Source organism: Phycodurus eques, chromosome 8 (genome assembly GCF_024500275.1).
Source record: "Phycodurus eques isolate BA_2022a chromosome 8, UOR_Pequ_1.1, whole genome shotgun sequence".
Taxonomy (NCBI): domain Eukaryota; kingdom Metazoa; phylum Chordata; class Actinopteri; order Syngnathiformes; family Syngnathidae; genus Phycodurus; species Phycodurus eques.
The window spans coordinates 1,503,991-1,512,221 of NC_084532.1; the positions used below are offsets into that span (position 1 = coordinate 1,503,991).

The 8,231-nt window shown below is 46.0% G+C and overlaps 1 protein-coding gene across 3 annotated transcripts in view; it reads left to right on the plus strand.

Moving 5' to 3' along the window:
* Nucleotides 1-7,374, plus strand: part of trmt1l (tRNA methyltransferase 1-like) — a 90,297-nt gene extending 82,923 nt beyond the window's left edge. For all 3 annotated transcript variants that reach the window (XM_061683477.1, XM_061683478.1, XM_061683479.1), the window contains one exon: nt 6,345-7,374. In XM_061683477.1, the coding sequence (XP_061539461.1) occupies nt 6,345-6,522 (178 nt within the window). In that variant the 3' untranslated portion in view covers nt 6,523-7,374. The remainder of the gene's footprint in view (nt 1-6,344) is intronic.
* Nucleotides 7,375-8,231: the final 857 nt, after the last annotated feature.

An 8,231-nucleotide genomic window follows, 5' to 3' on the forward strand; every position in this document is an offset into this window, starting at 1 on the left:
CCAGCCACTTCATCCAGCTCTTCCGGGGGGGGGGGGTGTCCCAAGGCATTCCCAGGCCAGCCAAAAGACGTAGTTACTTTGACAGTTTTTTGTTTTGTTTGCTTTGACACCTTAAACATCCAAACAGTGGTTTATTTCTATCAAACGGGGGAAAATTTTGGATTTTGAATTTTGGGACTATGACAGGAAAAGATCGGGAGTTGGTTGACATTGAGATTAGGAGAAATATATTATATTATATATTATATTATTAATATTTAATAGAGAAATATATTAGAAAATAATATGTATAGAAATTTATTATGCGTCCAGGAGAGCAGGTGGAAAGGGAGAAAGGCTAGAAGTTTAGTGGCAGGGTTTAAATTATTTTACCATGGTGTAGATGGGAAGAGAAATGGGGTAGGGGTTATTTTAAAGGAAGAGTTGGCTCAGAATGTCTTGGAGGTGAAAAGAGTATCAGAACGAGTGATGAGGCTGAAACCTGAAATTGTGGGTGTTGCCCCACAGGTAGGATGTGACCTATAGGTGAAAGACAAATTCTGGAAGGAGCTAGACAATGTAGTTCTGAGCATCCCAGACAGAGAGAGAGAGAGAGAGAGAGAGTCGTGATTGGTGCAGATTGTAATGGGCGTATTGGTGAATGAAATAGGGGTGCTGAAGAAGTGATGGGTAAGTACGGCATCCAGGAAAGGAACTTGGAGGGACAGATGGTGGTAGACTTTGCAACAAGGATGCAAAAGGCTGTTGTGAACACTTTTTTTTCCAGAAGAGGCAGGAACATAGGGTGACCTACAAGAGCGGAAGGAGAAGCACGCAGGTGGATTACATTTTGTGCAGACGATGTAATCTGAAGGAGGTTACTGACTGTAATGTAGTGTTAGGGGAGAGTGTGGCTAGACAGCATAGGATGGTGGTGTGTACGATGACTCTGATGGTGGGGGGTGGGGGGGGGGGGAGATTAAGAAGACAAAGGCAGAGGAGAGAACGATGTGGCGGAAGCTGAGAAAGGAAGAGTTTTCTGCAGCTTTTCAAGAAGCAGTGAGACAGGCTGGAGGAGCTTTCAGAAGACAGGACCACGACAGCCAAGATGATCAGAGAGACAGACATGAGAGTACTTTGTGTATCTTCTGGTTGTCTTCTGGTAGTTTGTTAATGATAAATATCTGTTGCTTGAGCAGAAATCGCATATTTTAATATCAAAAGCATATTAGGCTCTGGTTCTCGCGAACAAAAAAGTAACTATTGGCAGCTAAATCAAAGTAACTGTAATCTGACTAGCACATCTGCCTCACAGTTCTGAGGACCCGGGTTCAAATCCCGGCCCCACCTGTGTGGAGTTTGCATGTTCTCCCTGTGACTGCGTTGCTTTCCTCCCACATCCCAAAAACATGCATGGTAGGTTGATTGAAGACTCTAAATTGCCCGTAGGTATGAATGGTTGTTTGTTTCGATGTGCCCTGTGATTGGCTGGCGACCAGTTCAGGGTGTACCCTAACCCTCTCGCTCGAAGATAGCTGCGATAGGCTCCAGCACGTCCGCGACCCTTGTGAGGATAAAGCGGTACAGAAAATGGATGGATGGATGTAATCTGACTTCTCTAATATAAAAAGTAACACGTGAGATTACTGTGGGGCGTGATTGGGAGGAACGACCCCCCTATCAGAACCCGAGCGGTGTTCTGTTATTGGACTTCTGTGATCGTCACGGATTGTCCATAACGAACACCATGTTCAAGCATCAGGGTGTCCACACGTGCACTTGGCACCAGGACACCCTAGGTCGCAGTTCGATGATTGACTTTGTGGTCGTGTCATCGGACTTGCGGCCGCATGTCTTGGACACTCGGGCGAAGAGAGGGGCGGAGCTGTCAACTGATCACCACCTGGTGGTGAGTTGGCTCCGATGGTGGGGGAAGATGCCGGTCCGACGTTGTGAGGGTCTGCTGGGAACGTCCGGCAAAATCACCTGTCAGAAGGAGTTTCAACTCCCACCTCCGACAGAACTTTGCTCATGTTCCGGGGGAGCGGGGGACATCGAGTCCGAATGGACCATGTTCCATGCCTCCATTGCTGAGGCGGCCGACCAGAGCTGTGGCCGTAAGGTGGTCGGTGCCCGTTGTGGCGGCAATCCCCGAACCCGTTGGTGGACACCAACAGTGAGGGATGCCGTCAAGCTGAAGAAGGAGTCCTATTGGGCCTTTTTGGCCTGTGGGACTCCTGAGGCAGCTGATGGGTACCGGCTGGCCAAGCGGAATGCAGATCTGGTGGTCGCTGAAGCAAAAACTCTCTGAGGCGGGCTCTCCTATCTCTGGGTTTGAGGTCACCGAGGTAGTTAAAAAGCTCCTCGGTAGCAGGGCCCCGGGGGTGGATGAGATTCGCCCGGAGTTCCTAAAGGCTCTGGATGTTGTGGGGCTGTCCTGGTTGACACACCTCTGCAACATCGCGTGGACATCGGGGACAGTGCCTCTGGATTGGCAGACTGGGGTGACCGGAGGGGTGTGTTCCAACTACAGGGGGATCACACTGCTCAGCCTCCCTGATAAGGTCTATTCAGGGGCGCTGGAGAGGAGGGTCCGTCGGGAAGTCGAATCTCAGATTCAGGAGGAGCAGTGTGGTTTTCGTCCTGGCCGTGGAACAGTGGACCAGCTCTACACCCTTGGCAGGGTCCTCGAGGGTGCATGGGAGTTTGCCCAACCAGTCTACATGTGTTTTGTGGACTTGGAAAAGGGGTTCGACCGTGTCCCTCGGGGAGTCCTGTGGAGGGTGCTTCGGGATTATGGGGTACCGAACCCCCTGATACGGGCTGTTCGGTCCCTGTACGACCGGAGTCAGAGTTTGGTCCGCATATCCGGCCGTAAGTCGGACTCGTTCCCGGTGAGGGTTGGACTCCGCCAAGGCTGCCCTTTGTCGCCGATTCTGTTCATAACTTTTATGGACAGAATTTCTAGGCGCAGCCAAGGCGTAGAGGGGGTCCGGTTTGGTGGCCTCAGTATTGCATCACTGCTTTTTGCTGATGATGTGGTTCTGTTGGCTTCATCAAGGCGTGAGCAGCCGAGTCTGAAGCGGCTGGGATGAGAATCAGCACCTCCAAATCTGAGACCATGGTCCTCAGTCGGAAAAGGGCGGCATGCCCTTTCCAGGTCGGGGATGATATCCTGACCGACCCAAGTGGAGGAGTTCAAGTATCTTGGGGTCTTATTCACGAGTGAGGGAAGAATGGAACTGGAGATCGACAGGTGGATCGGTGCAGCGTCTGCAGTGATGCGGACTTTGTATCGATCCGTTGTGGTAAAGAAGGAGCTAAGCCGAAAGGCAAAGCTCTCAATTTACCGGTCGATCTACGTTCCTGCCCTCACCTATGGTCACGAGCTGTGGGTCGTGACCGAAAGAACAAGATCCCGAATACAAGCGGCCGAAATGAGTTTCCTTTGCAGGGTGACCGGGCTCTCCCTTAGTGATAGGGTGAGAAGCTCGGTCATCTGGGAGGATCTCAGAGCAGAGTCACTGCTCCTCCACATCGAGAGGACCCAGGTGAGGTGGCTGGGGCATCTGATTCGGATGCCTCCCGGACGTCTTTCGGGCACATCCCACCGGGAAGAGACCCCGGGGACGACCCAGGACACGCTGGAGAGACTACGTCCTTCGGCTGGCCTGGGAACGCCTCGGGATCCCCCCGGAAGAGCTGGATGAAGTGGCTGGGGAGAGGGAAGTCTGGGCGTCCCTGCTAAAGCTACTGCCCCCGCGACCTGACCCGGATAAGCGGTAGAAAATGGATGGATGGATGGACGTTAGATTACTTATGATGTCACCGGACCAAATTGTAACTTTGTACTTTGTAACGCGTGACCGGCATTACTGGTGGTGGCAGATGCTAAGGCACAAGTGACGGCGAGATGAAGCTTCATGAAGCTTTGTAACACTTCAGCTATTGGTTGGAGTAATGGTTCATTTCTTGATGTTTCATTGCACACGAAACCACCTGCTGGCCATGTGCAAAATCACAGGCAGCTGTATGTTTACCATATACATCCAGTTTGTGCTGCGTTGCATTTTTGCGCCTTTTTGGCTCTTGTGAATGACTTATGTATTCCAAAACAATGTTTGACCAAGTCATTTCCCAACATAAAGTGTAAAATATATTATTTTTGAACGTATTCTGTGTGCTTAAAATGTTCATCATTACTGGGATTGCAGATTGTATCATGTTTTTCTGTCACTTTGGGGAAATTACATGGGCTTAAGAGGGCAGAGGATTTTGCAAGTGCTTATTGAGAAATAGCAGTTTATCATCCTTTTTGTGTGAAGTGATTCATTCAAGAGCGATATTTTTAAATTGGGCTCCAGTAATTTCTCCTCTTGCTTCCTGTGAACACAATAAATACTTCCCCCATGAATAAAATAAGAAACGGTGGAAAATGCAGTTTATAATAAACAAACGTAATTGATAAGCCTCAATGATAGTTCCTAATGCAGTGCACACTAATAACACAAAACACATTTACAGTGGCCAGTTGCACGCTCTCCTGGTAGAAGTTGGCGAAGTTATTTATGGCCACGGAAGTGCAGTTCCACCAAATGGAATGAGGGCGCTTGGTGTTTACACCACGGTGATGCGTCTTAGCCCCGCCCACAGAATCAGAGCAATTTCGAAGGTGAAAACGAGTTTTAAACCATATCAACAATTTATTCTTATATTGTTTGTAGTCTTTGCACATGTTTTCAGCACTTCAAACGTGCAATGTCTTTAGAAACAAAACAAGGATTTATATTTTGGGTGTTTATCTTGTGTGACGTATGTTCTTCTGCCCACCGTGAGTGGGCTTTAAGCTGTTTCATGATACCCCAGTTGGAGTTTACTGTAAAACTAAATGTGCAACATAAAGAATTACGCACATTGTATATTTAAATACAAGACGCGCATCGTTTTAGAGATTGCAAAGAAACCTTTTTGACGGGCTATGTAAACTTAGAATGAGATCACGGGAGGGTTTTACCTTCAGATCACGAATAGTCACACACAAACGCCGTACTAACACATACGCATGTGATATAACAATACTCTCAGGCGTAAATTCTTCCTCATCTGTGAATAACGAGTTCATTAGAGTTATATCACGACTTTCTTCTTCTACTTTATTGATTGATTGATTGATTTTGGGTCGCTTACAGTAAGTGTGTAGCTCCCTGCATGCATCGCACCACACTGCCTCTGAGAGGCCAAGGGAAACTTCCGGTCACAGTTTCTGGCGCAGTGGCTGACTTAAATCTGGTCACGTGATATTGGGGGCGGGGACGATACAAGCGCCGAAGCACCATTTTGATGCAGTGTGATTCAGGAAGTCAGACACAAGCGTTGAGGCTTCGGGTTCATTTTAACATCACTAGTAAGCTGCAAAACATGCGCAATTACGACATTGTCCCCTAGAACCGGTTCTCGACAGGAACTGGCTTTCGATTCCCATTGCCTCCCCATAACACGTTTTTTATTTTCTCATACTCTTCACCCACGTGGCACGAAACTGCGTGCAGACGGCAGTATAGCTTCACCTGTGTCAACACGGCCACACTCAATTTGTCTGTATAGATTCTCAGTCATCCACGTAATTGTAATCCACAAAGGTTGAATCGAGCAACTGGACCGTTCTTGTTTGTTCTTGTTCCACACCTCAAATTGTACAGCTGAAGAAGCCTTTTGGATTCAAGGTGAAACATCTTCAGAAAACAAGAACAGTCCAGTTACTTGATTCAACCTTTGCAGGTCATATTCAATTCTTGCAAACTTTGCACAAATTGCTGATTTCCCCTAATCTCTTACGGTTGAACAGACCTTGTTCTTGACTTTGGTGGTCGGACTTTAATCGAGCTTGGTTCTCAGTGTGCGACACTCTGCTTTGGCGGGCGTGAGGTCACACGTGCGCATTGCACGTTATTTGCAGATGCCGTACTAGTCTAAGACGGTAGTAATTAATTTCACTCAATGCTAAGGGGAATTGTTCAAATATCGATTTGATTTGAGTTGTTCCTCACTGCTTGAGTAGGAGTCTGGTTTTCCCTTCGCTGGGTTGTTTCTCCATGATGCGTCAGACAAAGTATAAGTCGAACTCTTGGAGTGACTTCACGTTCGATGTTCCTGTTGGCAGAGTTGATCCGTGTTGTACCACAAATGCAACGCATTCCTCGACATCGTACATCGCAGCAAGGCACTGCCATGGAATGTCGCAAGAATCTCGTCTCGCAACGTCAACACTAACCCTCATCGCCGAGATGAGCCTTTTACTGCAGTTTATTGGTAAGCGGTCTGATAGTACAATAGTAACTCTGTATGTTATGTGATGTTCTCTGCAGGTTGAATAAGTTCCTTCAGTACTTGACCGAAGATGGGTTCCGGGTGAGTCGCACTCACTTTGACCCAACTGGTGTACGAACAGATGCCACACTGGAGCAGTTTAAATCTGTCCTGACCAAATACAGCATCCCTCCCAAAAACATCTCTGCGACTGAGGCCAACACTCCTTCCTCATGAACCTTTCCAGACTTGCTAGGGTCTGCTCTCTTGGGGTGGGCAGTTGATCTACAATAAAGGAAAACATCTGTCATCCTTGTGACTCAATAATATGGAAATGCTTTTCAATAGGCAGGTGTCATTCTACTACGTTTTATTTGCAGTACTATTGCTTAGTGTACTGAAAACAAGCAACAACTTACCGGATCTGGTGTAAAACCTTGAATTCTGCTCTTGCAATCTGATTTCTATCCTGTTTAGCCCTTGCAGGGTATGAATGAGCCGACTGGTTAGCACATCTGCCTCACAGTTCTGAGGACCGGGCTTCGAAACCCGGCCCCGCCTGTGTGGAGTTTGCATGTTCTCCCCGTGCCTGGGTGGCTTTTCTCCGGGCACTCCGGTTTCCTCCCACATCCCGAAAAGCATGCATTAATTGGAGGCTTTAAAATTGCCCGTAGGTGTGAATGTGAGTGCAAATGGTTGTTTGTTTCTATGTGCCCTGCGATTGGCTGGCGACCGGTTCAGGGTGCACCCCGCCTCCCGGCCGAAGATGGCTAGGACAGGCTCCAGCACACCCGCGACCCAAGTCAGGATGAGCGGTAAGGAAAATGGAGGGATGGATGGAGGGGATGAATGAAGATAAGACAATGTGACACTGAAGCCAAGCAGGACTCATTAGCAAGCTGGGACTTTTCTTTTTTCTTTCTCTGTTTCGATGAAGTGCTAACCTTGTTGATATGTGATGAAATGTGTCAGCTGCTTTCTGATTGTTTTTACAGAAGACATTCAAATACTTTCGTATGATATGAATGAAGTTGGTTTGCTTCCCTTCTCTTAATAAAATAATCATAAAATCGAGGCAAAACAAGGGATAGTGGATATATATATACATATATATATATATGTATATATATATATATATGTATATATATATGTATATATATATATATATGTATATATATATATATATATATATATATATATATATATATATATATATATATATGTATATATATATATATATATATATATATATATATATATATATATATATGTATATATATATATATATATATATATATGTATATATATATATATATATATGAACAAACCCCAATTCCAACAAAATTGAGACGTAAATAAAAACAATACAATGATTTGCAAATCCTTTTCAACCGCTATTCTATATTCTTCTTGTCTGTAACTGCGTATTGATGAGGCAAAAGCTGGGCGAGGATGTTGTACATAAGCTTGGCTTTCCATGAGCTGGCACAAACTTGCATCCGGTGATTAAAAAGCCACGAAAACTCTGTGAGGAGGCGTCTCTCTCGGCCACCGTTGTAGGAAGCGATTGCAATTCCTGCCAACAAATTTCATGCACATGCACGCAATTACGTCAAACACTTCCATTGGTAAAGTGTTTGATAAAGAGCGTGCATTTTCTACCGCGTCTATTTACCGAAAATCGGGTTTATTACACGAGATCTCCCAAAGATGAAGAGCTGAGAAAGCAGTGGGAAACCGAGGGAAGTGTTTTCTGCTAGTCTATCTCCAGTGGTCCATCATTTTTAGTAGTTCAATTGGTGGAAATCGATCAATATCAAATTGAGTTAAACATTAGTGCTCATTGTTTGCACAGTACACCGTACTGTAGAAATGACTGTATTTTACAAAATACTGGAAATGAATCCATCATAATACTGTCAATTAATATCCAGGAAAATACAGTA